The sequence below is a fragment of the Urocitellus parryii genome, chromosome 11 (genome assembly GCF_045843805.1).
Source record: "Urocitellus parryii isolate mUroPar1 chromosome 11, mUroPar1.hap1, whole genome shotgun sequence".
Taxonomy (NCBI): Eukaryota; Metazoa; Chordata; class Mammalia; order Rodentia; family Sciuridae; genus Urocitellus; species Urocitellus parryii.
The window spans coordinates 66,313,499-66,331,436 of record NC_135541.1 but is presented as its reverse complement, the minus strand read 5'-3'; the positions used below and the strand labels follow the sequence as shown (position 1 = coordinate 66,331,436).

The 17,938-nt window shown below is 31.7% G+C and overlaps 1 protein-coding gene across 1 annotated transcript in view; it reads left to right on the top strand.

The window, feature by feature from the left end:
* Odf2l (outer dense fiber of sperm tails 2 like) overlaps positions 1–17,938 on the top strand; it is a 38,389-nt gene that overhangs the window by 9,687 nt on the left and 10,764 nt on the right. Inside the window, exons 8-11 of the mRNA XM_026406153.1 lie at positions 3,150–3,335; positions 6,931–7,040; positions 8,056–8,191; positions 17,415–17,525. Of these exons, the coding sequence (XP_026261938.1) occupies positions 3,150–3,335; positions 6,931–7,040; positions 8,056–8,191; positions 17,415–17,525 (543 nt within the window). The remainder of the gene's footprint in view (positions 1–3,149; positions 3,336–6,930; positions 7,041–8,055; positions 8,192–17,414; positions 17,526–17,938) is intronic.

The window sequence follows — 17,938 nt, the reverse complement described above, 5'->3', positions numbered from 1 at the left end:
AAATCTATTCCTTAGTTTTGAAATATAATGATTATAAAAGAATTCAATTTCAGTGTTGCCATGGGAAATCCATATTGAAGGTAAATCCTGATCATAAGATTCCTAGACCTTCTGACTTGGATCCAAATGTCAATATGAAAATACCATTTCTTTTTAATACCTGTCTAGGAAGGATTTGTAGAAATTGAATTACTTTCAAAATCTTTCTCAAGATACAGTTAACTTATGTTTATTGTAGAAATTATGTAAAGTGTGGAAAAGATAGAGAAAAAAAATATAAACAACTTTAAACCACCAAAACCAATGTTAATTTTTTGGTATATATTACTCCATTCTTTTTTTATATCTCTACATGTGTGCATACATATTCTCACACATAATTAATAAGCAGTCATTACATTTTTTGTTATTAATTATAATAATTTTAAAATTAGTTAATCTAGCTTTAATATTCAGATAATTGAGTAATTTTCTTGTTATATAACCTTGTAACCATAAAGTTAAAGAGAATTTTTGTTTCAATTATTCTCTTTGAATCACTATCACTTTGAGATCATTATTTCAAGTTGTCATCATGTATCACAACCTAACTCGATCTATTGTCATTGTTTTTGACAAAGGCAAAGGAATAGTGGTCCCATCTCTGCAGAAGTATACAGACCCAAACTCCACTGAACATGAGTACTTCTAGTTAGAAGTCTGATTGCATTTAGACCCCTGACTCATACCAGATGTCTGCAACTGTGCAGCACATATTTCAAAACTGTGCTCTGGCCTTTAAAAGTTTTTTCTTTAATGACAAAAAGCTTTTGCCCTTCAAGAGGACATTGAGAATGTTTATGGAAGATGTAAATTTTGTTGCTTGTTTCCCCTTGCTTGCTTTTTTAAGTACCTTCTCCCTAGAGATCCTTGTGTCCTTTGCATTGGTATCCTAGGACACTGCAGATGAGGTGGATTTGGTATTGCAGTGCTCTGTTTGGTAAACACGAGAATAATTGTGAGTTAGTATGTCAGGTAGTTATCTGTGCCAATTTATGTTACACAATTTTTAATTATATGCTCAAATGGTGGTTGGAAAGTTTTTTTAAAAATATTTTATTTTAAAATAAAATATTAAATTATTTTTAAAGTTAAGCTTAACAAACATTTTTTATATCCATAATTTGGAGAAAGAACATAAGGCTAAAATCCATAGATTTTGCTGTAACATTCTTAACACTACTGTTAAGAAATGATTATAATTGTTTCCTTAGGATATTGATTTTTCTACTTGCTTATCATACTTATTCTTTGGAATTTAAAGCATTAAGTAATCAGTGACCAGAATTTAGTTCTTTGATTTTAGACTTAACATTTTGTTCTGTTTACTTTTTAAGAGAATACAATGAATTTAGGTTGGAATAATCCTAGTTTTTTACTCTTTTTGAGTCTGTTTGTTGAATTGGATCCTTTAAGTATATGTTATATTTCTCCAAGAACTCTCCCAAAAATACTTTGAACCACTTTTTCCATCTAAATCTTTGTAATTTGGCAACTACCATTGAGATATTTTTATATTTTTAGAAGATATAGAGAATAATTATATAATAGGCATCAGTATATAGCTTTTGGTAATAGGGAAAGACAATCTAATCTACCTTAACTATTTGTCTATTTGGCAAATGAGTGGGTTGTTATTTTGAAATTGTAAAAATAATAGTTTTATTATACTCCTTTATAGTGCTTAAGTGTGAGATTTGGCAAAACTAGTGAGAAAATATGCTTGCAGCCACTTCAATTTCACTTTTTATGTGTAAACATTTTTTTCCCTTGTGTAGCAACTCTTCATGGTGTGTGACTGACACCCTGTGGCTTTTTAGAGGAATGGCAATTGTATTTTCTGTGGATGTTCCTTGCTGTTCTGCTCTTCCTTGTTTTTACCCAACTATTACAATGTTTCACGGGATTTGTTGTTGTTGTTGTTGTTGTTGTTTTAGTTATGTTTTTGAAAACAATTCAACCACATGTTGCCGAATCTTTTAGTTCCCCCAATCTCTCTCCACAGGGGTCAAATCTAAAGATGTACTTCTTAATCTCTATTTTAAGTGAAAGTTAAGAAGCATAGTTTTTATTGATCATAAAGTTAAGTTGAAAAGCCCCATCTTTTACTGTGACTCCTCTGAATTTTTTTTTAATTAGAATAATTGTCTGAGAAATGGGAGAGACTAAAATCCAAGTTATCTAATAAATCCACATTGTTTTTGATGTTACCTAGCTTTCAAAATGTAAAAGCATTAAAATCCTAAGTGTTTACATTCTCATATACTTAACGCTCAAAAACTTTAAATACAATATCTTAAAACTTTTGAAATAAAAAAACGAAAGTTGTTACTCTGGATAAGATCTTTCTTCCACCTAGGCTATTATTCTGTCTCATTTTACCAAGAGATGTCAAAGAGATGATCAAGCCTGTTAACACTCAGTGGATAGAAGCCAGCCTTCCAATACCTTTTTACCTTTACTGACATTATGGATCTGATAGTCAGTAATTTATCTAAACAAGTCTGGTCTTAAAATCAGTCATTACTTTAATAAATTTACAACTTTTTTGAGTAAAACAGTAATTTTATTGTCCTTAATGTAGCTCTTTCTAGTGGCATGCCTCCTTATTCCAGCAAATTGAAATTTTGTAAATAAGTCTATGTTTATCTCACCCTTCATAGATTTCCATCATATCTCCTTTACACTTTTATCTTACAAACTAAAGAATATCAATATATTTGGGAAGCTACCACTTTCCTTTGAGTTTTGCATACCTATTATTTAAATCATTTCCAGCTCAATTATGCTTTCTAAAACTAGTTTCTAAAACTGGTACTTTGTGTCATGTTCTAGATGTGAACTAAAAAAGTGTCCTAGTTAATCACAGTTTAGTCTCTTTAATAATGTTATTAATTTTCCATAGGCTTAAATAGTTAAAATTTGCATTACTTAACTGGTTATAAAGAAGCATTGGTACAGTCTCCTTTCTTCACTGTTTTCCTGTTTTGTAAATCTTATGATTAGTTGTTTTGATAAAATATATGTGGAAGATAATATAAGTGTTTTTATAGTGTTCATATGAACATTAGAGTTCTGAAATAATTTAATTGTTGCTAATACTTTTTTAGGACTTAGAAATCAAGATAGCTAAATGGAACTTGCAACTCAAGACAAATAAGGATGAGACTACAGCAGTGAAAGAAGCAAGTAGGCAAAAAACTATAGCTCTAAAAAAGGCTTCTAAAATTTACAAACAAAGGCTTGAACATTTTACAGGAGATATTGAACACCTTACTTCTCAGATTAGAGATCAGGTAAGCATACATTTTTTTACATAGATTTATGTACTTAATTTATGTTGTTAATGCCATGATATGTAATTGTTTTATTCTTCTTTTGACACTACTGATGAATAGGAAAATTTTTACTTATCCTATTTGCTTTAATCTTTTCTTCTGAAAGATTACATAAAATATCCAAATTTGCCTATTGGATAATATCAGCATTTCTTTTGCGACTTTACTTACAGGAATTGTTAAGTGTATCATACACACATGCACATAAAGCTTCTGTGGCCCACTAAGGGTAAGGCTTCACACATGTTTCCCTTTGGAACATTACTGTATTAAAGGCCTTGAGAAGGCGTTCAGAAACACAGTGTACTGTGGTTATTGAACTAAGAGTTTCCCAAACTTATATAACCACAGAACTCTTCTTTTGCCACAAAGAAACTCTTGGAACTGGTTCTGAGAAATATCAGTTTGGGGAAGTGCTGATTTATGTTATTAGACCATATGATTTTATTCAGTAATTTACTTCATTTCATCTCTGTAATGCATTTAAAACCATATGCTGACGTAAACACACCATGTGAAAGATATCTTTGTGTATAGTACAGAGTAGAAAAGTGGCCTTAACACTTTGTTGTTTTTGACAAATTGTTACATTTATTCAATTATCAACTAATTAAATATTTTTTTCTTATTAATGCACCACTAGTATCCCACCTCTGAAGAACTTATGTTAGAATTATTAGAGGCTTTTAGAAATGAAAACAGACCTATATAAAACTTATACACATTAACAATATTTTATAAGTTCTTGTTAACATTTTAAAGTCTAATGTTTAAACTATATTCATTAGAATTTATCTAGATAGAAGGATTAGAAACAAGGTTTAAAGTCTAGAAGACTGTAGATCTAGTTGATTGCTTGAAGGTATTCTTAAGTGGCAAAAACTAATTGAGTCGTTAACATTCTTGAGGTTTTCCTATTGAAATAGCCTCATGTCTTAGTGTAGAAATGCTCCTCCACTTGTGAACTATGTAACATTAGATAAGGAAATTAACTTCTCCAAGTTTCAATTTCCTCTATCTGTATAATGATACCGTTTATCTTACATGATAGGGAGGGATACATGAGAAAACAGGTCAGCATACAGTGTACGTCCAGAATACATTTTGGCTTACTGTCCTCCTTTCTTTTCCTCTAATGCACGGAGTTGGTGGAGTTTGTTTGTTTGCTGCTTCCTCAGGCTTTAATGTTCTTTGCCAGCTCATTATATTTGGTTATTGTTTTAATCATTCAGGTTACTATATCTTCAGAGATACCTTTCCTGACTATTATAAGTTATCCTACAATAATTACTCATATTACTTTATGTTTTTTTTTCATTGCATTTATTGCCATCTCATTTTTTTGTGGTTGTCTCCTCTACTCCCACCTCATCTTTCTTTTTTCTATTTTCCTCTACTAGAATATAAGTCAAAGAGAGTATGAGCTTGTTTATCACAGTGACCTGAGAATACCGTTATTTAAAATGTATCCATTTAAGTCCAAAACATGAAGAGTTTAGCAACAGGAACTAAATAATCATTTAATAAGATGTCATCACACATTCATACAGTGCCTAAAATTTACCAGGTAGCACAGAGAAATCAAGGAGAGTGACGATTTGGAAGGGCTTGTGGTCTATGGTTGATAGAAAGTCACTAGTTACCCAGTTCAGAAGCAATTTCAATGCAGTAGAAGGAGGAGTGGAAGGGCTTTTGCTGTGTGTCTGCATGTTTATAAGAGCAGATGAAAGAAGAAAGGAGGATTTTGAAAGTGCTGGGAAGAACTGATCCTACTTTTACTACTTAGAGACTAGAATATTAAAAGTCTTGTAATTCTGCATACAAAAGAATTACCCATTTCCTTTTTTGAAAATTACACAGGACTTAACTTGTTTCTAGTTGTTGAGATATGTGCCATTTCTTTAAAGCAAAGAAAAAAGGTAGGCCACTGCCGCAGTCTGGCTGGGCACAATTCAGGAGCCACTTGTCAAAAGAAACTAACTTTATTTTTAGAACTATAAACACCAAGCAAAACAGCTCCTCAGGAAAAACCCTCAGAGCCCAACTGCCACCACTGGCTTCCACAAGCCTCTCACCCACACCAACCTCTCCACCTCCCCCAATCCTCCTGCTCTTGAGGCCGATTGGCTGGGTCGTGTGGGCGGAGCCAAAGAAGTCCCCCAATGAGCAGCTCCGTGGTCTGAATGGGCAGGGAAACAGCCCAATGAGCAGCTCCGTGGAGGAGCCAATCAGCTAGATGTTGCTGGGGCCGCTGTGAGCCAATCATCAGCTGGCAGTCTGAAGGGCAGGGAAACAGCCCAATGAACATCACTGCAGAGGAGCCAATCAGCTAGATGTTGCTGGGGCCGCTGTGAGCCAATCATCAGCTGGCAGTCTGAAGGTTTGCTGGCAGCTGGAAGTTTGCTGGGGCCCCTTTGGCTGTGGCTCTCAACAGGCCACCTCAAAAAGTTCTCTAAAAAGATAACTTCATCATTAACTGGTTTCTGCATTCTAGGAATGTCACACTAATTAAGTATCATACCACACACAAGTTATAGGTCCCAATTATATATGTAATATATAAATTTCTTTTTTATAATTAAAATTTTAAATATCTAATTTATAATATTACATAGAATCACGCTTTATAATGTATATTATACCTAACTTATACTTATGTTCAATTTCATTTTACACAAAATATGAATATAGAATACTGTTTTTTCCACATACCAGAAATATTACCATGAAAAATATGGACAAACAATACCTTGCACATAATAGATGTTCAGAATGCTTTTTCAGTGAATGGATGAATGAGGAAAGAATAGAAGGAAACATCCATACATTTTAACTGTTGGCATCATTGTTTTATAATTACTGACACTTGTACTCTAGTGAGTTTGTTTTTCTGTAGAATGTAGACAAGAGTAGAGTGGCTACAGCTCTTTGGGTGAATTAGTAGAGAGCTGTTCAACAGTTATTTATTTAGTGTTTGCTTTGTTCCAGGCACTCTCAAAATCATAGGCCTACCACAATGAACAAAACAGACAAAAATCCCTACCTCATGAAGCTCATATTCAAAATGGATTAGCCACTACTGCCACTTGCATCTCTTTGCTGACAGTAGCAGAACACTGGTTTAAAACATGACCAACAGGGATGATGTCTAAAAACAGTGTGACATTATTATAACAAAGATAAATAAGCTGTATTACTAAATGCTATGGAGTTGTAGAATTGAGAATAGTTTCTATGTACACCATCTAGATGCTTATTTAGTTGTTTGCATCTTATGCATATGGAATGCAAAATGAAAAGTGTAATAAGTAGAAAGGAAATTACCTTTGTAATTACAAATTATTGTTTAAAAATAGTTGCATTAACATCCTTTAAAATGATAATAAAAGATAGTAATATAGGTACTTTTTTAAAGTTTAAAATTTTCCTGTATTCAAAATTATACACTAAAATTTTCTACAATAAAAGTTTCACACTTTTATTGGAAGATATGTATAGGACTCTTAACAAAATACTTTTAAAATACGAGATGAGTATTTTATGTATTTTTTAGGAAGCCAAGTTGTCTGAAACGGTTTCAGCTTCTAATGCCTGGAAAAATCATTATGAGAAAATTGTAATAGAAAAAACTGAATTGGAAGTTCAGATCGAAACAATGAAAAAGTAAGAAAAGAATTTAGAATCTTTTTACTGTTTAGTATGAAGCATTTTTAATTACTTTCTTTTTGAATTGTTGATTCTTTGATGTTTCTGTATTTCATTTAGTAAAGGTGTTAGCAACATGATTTATTTTTGTTATAATTCTGTAGTTTTCTTACTGTATAATAAAAAAATGATCACTCATTATAAAAAGTGCATTGGTGTCCCAGTTTTATAATTTTGAACTTCATATTTATTAACTTCATATTAATTAGTACTTCATATTTGAGTATGTGATGTTATTTTTAGTAAATATTAGTGCTATTTTTTCTTAAGTGGAAGTATTTTTCAAATAAGAATGTGTAAAAATATATAACAAACTTTATAACACACAAATACTCTGAAAATCCTAAAATTATTCCTTAATTAAAGTGACTTAAATGCATAACAGAAAATCAATGACTAAACAGTCATACATTTTATGCTTTGAAATTTACTACTGATAAACTAACAATAACAAACCCTTAAATTTTTTTTTTACTATTTTTGTTTTCTATGTGTTCTGTTCATTTTTATCATTGAAAACTAACACATATAATTTGCTTCTGAAGATGGGTTGTCATTGTCTTTCTTGATCCTTTCTTTCAACTTATCCCTAAAAGAGTATGTGCTTATGTACATATATATGAATGAGAGAAACATGTATAACTGTGAATGATAGTTTACACATTTTATTGACTAGCAGAGAGATTGTTGTATAATTTTTTATTGGCATTATCAATGGATAGTTGATTCTATTCAAAGTAACTCTGGTAACCTAGTAACCTTCCAGATTTCCTCCCCTGCTGAGTTCTGTTAACTTTTTTGTGTATTTCCTGTTTGAAACAGTGCATCCTGTGTGTCGGTGTGTGTGCATATACATGTGTATATAAATATATATGGACGTATACTCATATATATTTCAGAAACACACTTAAGCTATGTTACTTGAATGAAAACTTTTATAACTTTTATAAAATATATTATTGATTTTATAAAGGCAAATCACTAATCTTTTGGAAGACCTGAAGAAGATGGAAGTCCATGGAAAAAATTCATGTGAAGATATTCTTAGAAAACTTCATTCAATGGAACATGAAAGTGAAACTCTGAGTTCTGAAAACAAGGAATTGAAGGTACTAATTGTGTGTCTGTCTATTGTGTATTATGTAATGACAACTTCACTTAGTAGAAGTAAATTGAAGATTCTGCATGTTTGTTTTTCTGGCTCTGCATGTTTGTTTTTCTGTATTACAGTAGACAACTGCTAAATCTGTCGTGTGTGTGTGTGTGTGTGTGTGTGTGTATGCATATATCCACACACATTTGTTTATGTATCTATATATAATTGTTTATAGTTACATACACAGATACATGTTTAAATTGTATTCAGCAGTGTTAAATAAAGCTTATGAAGTTGAATAACTATCTCTTTGCCTCAGCTTTAGGAAAATTTATTTACTCTCTAGTTTTAGCAATGAAGTGAATCATCCAAAATTACGTTAATGTGTAAGACTATTGCTAAGTGTCATGGTTACATTAGAATATAATCTCAAGCCTGGTCTGTTTGAAACCAGAAAGTATGTTCTTGGCTGCTTTATAATCAGAAAGAATTTTCCAACTGAGTCAAATCCAAGGGGTGATTGGTTTGTATTTGTACCAGAGAAGAGAAGGGGAAGAAATTTTTATACTTTCCTGAGAAATAAGAAGTTGAGTTCTCAGTCACCAAGAGATACATGTAACCAGATGCTGGCACTATGAATTTCAATTTCATAATACTACTTTTGGAGGACAGAAAATAATCATTTTGAACAATGAAATAAAGTTTGTGTGTATAGGATAAATAACAGTATATTAGCATAATATCCAACACAAGTACATTCTAGAGAGACTTGTTTTTCTGTGTTTATAACAGTGTAATTTTATTATAGCATTTAAGATTACCTAATAGATATAGCAATATAGATTTATTTTGTGTATTAAGATGTATATTATAATTTATGTGGTACTTGGAGAGGAAAAGATTTTTAATGTTAAAAGAGAAGTAGTACTAAGACCATTTTTTTTGTGTGTGGTACTAGGGATTGAAACCAGGGGCACTCTACCACCAGCTCTTTTTATTTTTATTTTGAGAGCAGGTCTTGCTGGAACTTGTTCCTCCTGCCTCAGCCTCTCAAGTCACTGGAATTACAGGTTTGTGCCACAGTGCCTGCCAAAATTACATTTTTAAAGAGCTAAGTGATTTTTTTCATTATAAATGTATTCATTTCTTTTTCTTGGAAAAAAATATATGATTGGCTGTTTAGAATTATGTAAACATTACATAAAAAATGCAATTGACTGATTTTATGAATTTTTATGAGAAAATATATAGAAAATTTAAAAATTATCACCAAAGAAAATTGCTTTAATAAAATGATGGTATTTCATGCTTTAAGTTTCATAATTGTTATTTAAAAAGATTATTTCTCAGAAGAGATTTGGATACAAATCAAATATCTTTTATTCTTTCTAAATTTTCTTTTTTCATATCTCTAAAACATCATGTACTGGAGAGAGAATTTAATCCATTGTAGATTTTGGCATATTTTCCTAGGGCCAATCTATTTTTTAGGTACTGTAGTATACAGTAATTAAAGGTTACTTCTGTGTATGACAGAAAGGTCGCTGTACCCAAGCCAGAAAGATCCTTTCCCTATGTTGGTTTATAATATTGATCTTTCCTCACCTTGATTTTCAGTCTCCTTTAAGTCAGTGGTCAAGGTCAGGCTCATAAAGCTCAAGCCCATTTTGTTCCAAGTAGAGAGATTTAATTTATTTGAAGGAGGGCTTGAACTGGACAGTGCTTTTGCCTGTGGTCCTTTGGGAATGAATGGAGGAAGTGTTAGGAATCTAACTGATACATGTGACAGGAAGTAGCAAGTTTCTGCTTTTTTTCACCTTTAGCTTATTTAGTAATATCATTATTTTGGCTACATTTGGTAAAGAAAGATTTTTTAAAATCAGAGTTATAACTCACATAAGTACTTAACTTTTTTTTAATAGCAGTGACATTCAGAATTAGTAAATTCTCTAAACAGAATTTTTCTCTCAGAAAATTCTGTAAGTTCATAGGTTTTAGGTAATATGGATTTCTTATTTTCTTTATAAAAGAAATTCAGTTATTTAGTGCATAGCTCTACTCTTCATTATTTAGTATTATCTTCTGAGGGAAGAATGCAGATTCATTATAGCAAACTTAGAAACTATTGAAATACAGAAGGAAAAGAACACAATAACTATTGATTCCATATATCCTGGAGATAATCACATTTTGTAAAATTTGTTTTTATTCCATAGTTGTCACTAAATATGTCTTGCTTTTTTCAATTTAAAATGGAAAATATATTACAGAAGAGTAATAAGTATAAACTTAACACTAAGCATCCTTTGTAATTGCTTTGTGATATATATTCCCTTTGTGATATGTATTCCCCTAAATCACATTTCATTATTCTCAATTTTTTAACTTTTACAAACAATGCTCTGATTTTTTTTTTTTTTTTTTTTTTTTTTTTGTATATAAAGGTTTTGTTGTTGTTGTGTTTTCTTTAGCTTAGATTCCCACGTGGGATTACTGGGTCAAGGGATATAAACATTTGTAAAGATAGCTTTGCCACATTTTTTTCTCAAAAAATTAGGTCACTAACAATGTTATTAATTCTCTATACTTTATCAGCACTAGAAATAAAATCTGTTGTTCATAACTTTCACTAATTTGAGAGATAAAAATGATATCAGTGGTTTTAATATGCAGTTCTTCGAGAAGCTAGTTTTAAATCTCTAAACAGTTACAATTTTGGGCTCTTCTGGTGGTTATCTGTATATCTCTAAACCATACACCATAAGTATTTTGTTTTATCAAATTTAGTCACTTATATTATTAGTAGGGCACTAACAAAAATGACTAAATACTCAGACAACTTAAAAAGACATGTTAAATTCCTCATTTAAAAACACTTAATAAATACTTACTTAGGAAAGTCAGGTTAGATTCATTCCACTGTCTTTCCTATTCCTATCCCCACTCCCTTACTGTCATTCCCCTTTATCTAATCCACAGAACTTCTGTTCTCCTACCCCTTTTTTGTGTGTTAGCATCCATGTACCAGAGAGAACATTTGACCTTTAGTTTGGGGGGATTGACTTATTTTACTTTATTATTATTATTTTTTTTTTTTAATAAAGGTGGGTTGATAGAAGAAGTTTTTAAAAAGATTCTTTAAAAAAAAGATTGTTAGGGACACAAAATTCTTAACATAAGGGCAAAATGCAATAAACACTTCCAGGACAGGGTTTATAACCACAGAAGGAAGAGGAAGAACCTGGGGCATATTGGCTTTATGTACAGTGCATAGGTGTGTGTGCATGTTTAATTGCGTTTGTGCATTTTATATTCAGCTCATGTTTTTCAGATGTTGCAGACTATTATAAGCTGAAAAAAAATGCAGTAGAACAAAAGTGACTTCTTTTGTCACACTGGCATCATTCCTCTGCTTTCCAGGGGGGCCGGGGGGGGGGCTTCATTGGACAGATGTGAAACACAAAACAGATTATATGCATTGACTTCCTGTTTAGTAAGGGTACTGATGTCTACTTTTCCCTTCATCTTTTTTTCTCTTTTCACCTCCCAGTTTCTTTTTATGTTGCTAGTACTGTTAATCTTGACAATTTGTCCTGTATTCTTAAGTTCTCTTTTTATGGATTAATTCTAAACACAGACAACAATGAATACGTATTTGTTCTTTAATTACACTGTCAAATAATCTTTACAGTTTTTTTCTTTTCCAGCTTTTTAATTTTTCCTGGAATTTCCAAATGTCTGCTTGTTGTGCTCTTTGCCCTTATCATAGCCTTGTTTTTTCCTGAAACTCTCATCATGTTTCTGTTCTCTGAAGAACCTGTTTTCCCTGGACTCTTCTACTTGAGACCCTCTGTCTTCCTGTTTTGATGCTCATGGGTTGGTCTCCAGGCCTGCTTCCCAGAAGCTGTGCTGGACTTTGGCTGCTATTATGGTTCTGCTGTTTCCTGGATCTGATGTTGTCTTTCTTGTTATTCCTCATTTTTTTCAGAAATATATCTTTTTAAAACTTTCCTTTAAGAAAAGGGAAGTATGTCCTATTCTCTACTATCCCCCCTCCCCTCCCCTCCCCTCCCCTCCCCTCCCCTCCCCTTTTCTCTCTCTACCCCTTCTACTGTAAAACATTTCTTCCATTTGTATTATCTTGTCTTACCCCTCCTTTCCTCTTGTATGACATTACAGCAATTTGTATACGGGGTAAAAGGGGGAGTTCATAATCCACGTGAATCAAACCGTGTAATATGATGTATTAAGAACTATGTAATGTTATGAACGACCAATAAAAAAAAAAAAAAGGGAAGTAAACATAAAGTTTTTACATGTCTAAAAAATGCCTTTATTCTGTCCTCATTTTGGTCAATAATTTCAGCTATAGAATCCTAAAGGGAGATGAATTTTTACTCAAAGCTTTGATGGCTTTGCTTTTTTATCTTCTAGAGTTGCTGGTGGAGAAAATCTGTTGATAGTCTGATTCTTTCCTTGGTAGTGACATTTTTAATTGAAGTTTTTAAAAAAATTCCCTTTATCCTTAATGTTTTGGAATTTCAAACACATTTTCTAGGTATGTTATCTTCTTGTCCACATTGCCAAGTACTTTATTGATCTTGTACATACAAAGATTAACATCCTTTTGCTTTGGAAAATTCTTGTATTATTTGATTGGTAATACCCTTGCCCCTTTCCATCTTTTTGAGTCTCTATTACTAGATGTACTGCTGATAGTACTGATGATTTGTTGTTCCTACTGGATCAGTACTGTTTCTATAATCTCTGGTTTTTGTTTAATATTTTAGGAGATTTCCTTGATTTTATCTTTCTTACAAAATTTGAATTTTCAAGTTTTCTTTTTTTTCCAAATGGGGTAGTCTTTTCATGTTGCCCAGGCTTTGGCAACATGCTTTGTGCCTCAGCTTCTAGTATTTAGGACTGTAGGTGAGTACCATCGCTCAAGAATGTCTAAATTTTTAGTGTTCTTTGAGTGTTCCTATCATCAAATATCTTAAAATACTTATGAGAATAGTTTTTTCATTTTCCCAATTTATTTTTTCTTCTGGATCATGTATTTTTCTTTTTAACTAAAAAATTATTGAGATAAGAAATGAAACTTTAAAAAAAAGAAATGAAACTTTTTTAATTGGGTTTTTTTCATATTGCTCTCTTTATTCAAATATCTGGTGGCACTTAAGAATTTATAAATGAGATGATAAAAAAACTAATGAGAAAATAGACAATTAAAAGCCAATCTGAATATGTGGTTAGTCTTTGTTGACAGATATTACTTTACTTTCTCCCTGGTAGCCCTAAAATAATGCTATAACCGTAGGCATCTTTACTCTGGGTCACCAACACCATTCTTCTGTTCTGGTTCTCCCCAGAAAGGTAACTCAGTTTCTTTAGAGAAGAACCTTCATTGTTTTTATTTTTTCGGAGGTAAAGGCCTGGTTGTAGGCATTCCTCCTTGAGTATGGCAGAGGGGTATTAGTGGTAGTAGTGGTTATCATTCTCTTCCCAGACTTTGAATTAATCCTTTTAACACACATTCTACTCTTGCCCTCAGCACTGTGCCTCTCTAGATTATACAGGTACATGAGCTTCCTCCTTAGCTGTATTCTTTCCTGCTTCATTAATCTGTCAACAGCTTTCCAGAAGCGTCAAAAATATTTTTTTTATTTCATGGCTCATGGTCCATTCTTTTTAAGTGGATTATTTCTATATTAGCTTTTTCTTGGGAAGGAAGGGAAATAAACAAATGTGGTCTCTAAAAGAAGACTCTTTAATTCTATTTAATCTAGGGTGTACTCTCTGATAAAGCACATTAATAATCTTTACCCAGTAAGATCACACAGCTAGTTTAGTGGAATAGTAGGGATTAGAATTTGGATGAAGGAAGGAAGAAAATACTGCACACAACCTTGCTGATATTTTATAATTACAAACTTGATTTCTCTCATCTTCTAAATTACATGAACTTTGCTAGAATATAATGGAAACTTCAGTAAACAAAATACATGAACACCTCTAGGAAAGAATCTTTTGTATTTCAGCAAGTCTTATATTTGCTAAGATTCAACTTCACTGTCTCTAACAGAAAACCAAATAAAGTGGTTTAAATAAAGTAGGAGTATATGTTTGTTAAGTAAAGAAGTCCATACTTGACAGTTCAGAGTTGATATGTCATTGGAGATCTTAACTTCTTTTTAACTCTGTGGTGCCATCCTTAGACTGTGACTTTTATCTTCATAATTCAAATGGTTTCTAGAACTCCAACCAACTCCAACTTGTAGACAAGTTTCAAACAGCAGGATGGACAGGAAAAAAAAAAAAGAATTACCTCTGAAAGTCTTATATGACTTGACTTTTAACTTATTTAGATACATGACCCTTTCCTTTAAAGCTTAGATCAAATGCCACTTCCTTCTGAAGTCTTCCTAGTGAGGATGAATCTGTCCTTATAAACTACCATTTTTGTGTGCACAGGTGCTCAAGGAAGGTGTAGCATAGCCTCAGTGCTCAATCAATATTTGTTGAATGTACTTAAGTTGCTTTATCCTTATTATTGTTTATTATATCCTTCCAAGGGAAAGGACTAGGAGGAAATTTGTTAATTATAAATCTGTTTTAATCACATGATAATGAAATTAATTTTAAATTAGTAGTTATTGAGTTCAAGTTTATTTAGGCATATTCTGTTAATAATTCAGAAACATGTATTTATAATTTTGCATTATTCTTGAGATTTTTGTTTAGAGAGAATGTCTAGGAATGTTTGACATATAATAGAAAATTGCCTAGATGTTTAATTTTATTTGTTTAATTGTTATTCTTAATTAATTGTTTAATTGTTATTCTTAATTAATCTATAAGATGTTAATCTATAAGATGTTTAATTGTTATTCTTAATTACTTGAGAATAGTTTTAGATTTTAAAATTTTAAACAAGAAGCTTACTGATATTTCTGCGATGGTCTACCAATCTCCTCTGTTAAAAACAACCAAAGTTTATTTGCAGGGGTTATAAAGTTTTATTTGTTCATTATATATAGTTGGAAAAATAGAATGGCACAAAAGGAAAAAAATTAAAAACACTTGTGATTTCACAAGTGAAAAACAACTGAAGTTAATATTTTGGTGTATATCATTTTTTATATTGTTTATATATATATTACTTTTGGTAATACAATTTTTCACTATTATAAATAAAAATGTAGTTTCTTTGGCTTTTTTGCAGACCTGTTTTCTTAGAATAAATTTTGAGAAATGAAATTATATGGTCAATATAGAAGACCACTCTGGTTATATATTTCCAAATTGCATCATAAATATATCTACAATTGGCAAAAGAATCCCTATACTTTTTCCAGTTGTAGGCAATTAAAAGTTCTAATTTTAAAATGAATCTCTCCAAATTTGTTATTCTCATTTAGTAGTATTAGGTAATGTCAGTCTTGTAACCTTAAATACCATCCAAATGCTGGGGCTTCTCCAATTTATACCTCTAGCCTAGAACTTGCCTTGGAATTCCACACATAAATTCTGTTGCCTATTTGTCATTTCCATTTGGATATTTAATAGATGTCTCAAAGTTATCATGTCCAAAATGAAAATCTTTGCTATTTCCCCATATCATTCATTCTGTGGTTTTCCTTATCTCAATCCTTTCTTTCTTTATCTCATATTTTCTCTCATACCATACTTCCAGTCTATCAGCAAATCTTCAGATATATCCAGTATTTGGTCACTTCTCACTAGCACCAGTGTCTTTACCTTGAGTCAAGCCACTACCATAACATCCTGACCATTCTCCCTGCTTCTGCCCTGGGCTCTGCAGGCAGCATTCAATGTAGCAGTTGTCAACCATGCCACTGTTGTGCTCAGACACTCCCCCTAATGGTATCTCGGTTTATAGAGCAAGTAACTACAAGATATCACCATCTGGCTCTCTAATCCCATCTCCTTCCACTCTCATGTTTTCAAAGATAATTGTGTAATTCACATCCTTAAAAGATCACAGTGCTTCTCTTTGGAACAAAGGGCAGGCATACTTACTGCCTACTATGATATTTGGGTTTTTCAAACTCAGGTTTGTTGTCCAGTAATACATTCCACAGCATATGCAGTTGTTATCTGGCCATCTTTGTTTTGCCCTGTGGGATCCGGGGCTCAATAAACTGATAAAAATGCTGACAGTCTTGCCACTTTTATTGCTGTGAATAATAAAGTCCTCTCTCTGTGATTAGGAGTCTTGTGTCTTCTGCTAGCATCCATGAAACTGTGATAGGCTAACTGTAGGTAAGCTTTCAAGGAGAATAAAATCTCAGATCTTTACAATTCTTCATAACTTATTTTGATTTTATGCTCAGTAGGGTTGTTACCATTCTAAAAATCAAATACATTTTTGCCTGAATCTTGGGCAAAATGTTTAAATTTGGGTTTTTAAAAATATGCTTAATCTTCAAATCACTTGATGCTTCTTTAGTGTTGGGCTGAGGCAAGTAGTTAACATGTTTTGTTCCTAATAATCGTTTATCTCATTTATTTACTGACCTATGTTATCATATTGATTTAAAAATTCAACTTTATTTATCATATACTTAGTGTAGTTTTTGTATATTTTTCTTTTACACTGTCCTCTGTATTCTTATATTAATAACAATAATTTTAGTTCTTTACACATTTTAATATTTAATAAGCATTGACATTATCCACTTAGTATTCCTGTCGAAATTGTGCTGGTGGGCTGGAGTTGTGGCTCAGTGATACAGCACTTGCTTAGCATGTGTAAGGCACTGGGTTCAATTCTCAGCACCACATATAAGTAAATAAATGAAATAAAGGTCTATGAACAACTTTTAAAAAATTGTTCTGTTATTTCCCATTTATCTTCCATGTAAATTTTAATTAATTTTGTCATATCCTCCCCAACTGTTATACTTTTGAAATTATAAAGTGTTACATTAATTTAAAAAGAACTATCTTGTCAAAATTATTCCTGTCTTTTTGTCAATAAATTTTTAAGAAGTTTTAAAAAAATATGTGACCTATGCAAGTCTTATTAAATTTTTTCATAAATATTAGTCACTAACTTTTCAAAATTCCTAAATTTTAGATGGTAATCTATATAGTAAAACTAATTATTGTATTAATTTTGTTGATAAATGAAGTATTTTTTAATAATTCTGTAACACTGGAGTATAAATGTATTCTAATAGCTTATAAAGTCTATTATATATTCCTTCTAGGGTACACTTGCTGCTTTGGAGGACAAGGTTGTTTCTGTTGAAGAGGAACTCTTAGAATTACAAGAACTAGAAAACCAACAGAAAACCCTTATTGAAGTGTATAAAACTCAGGTGACCACTGCATCTAGTTTCAAATTTCTTAAAATTGGTAGACTATTTAGAACACTATATTTTATTTGTGATATAAATAAACAAATGAAGAGGTGGGGCTATTATTTTGTGACATATTATATAACCCAAATGTTTCTTAAGGTCCCAAATACTTTTATAGGTAGATGATTTGCTAATACCTAATTCAAACACTGCCTGTGGGTATATTGGATATTCCTAAAAGTAAATATAAAATTAATTCATAGGCAGAATGTGAATTTTTTTTTATTTTTTAGTTATGAGTGAACACAGTGTCTTTATTTTACTTTATGTGGTGCTGAGGATCGAACCCAGTACCTCATGCATGCTAGGCAAGCACCTCTGAGCCACAACCCAGCCCAATAATGTGAATTTTAATGTATAATCTTATTAAT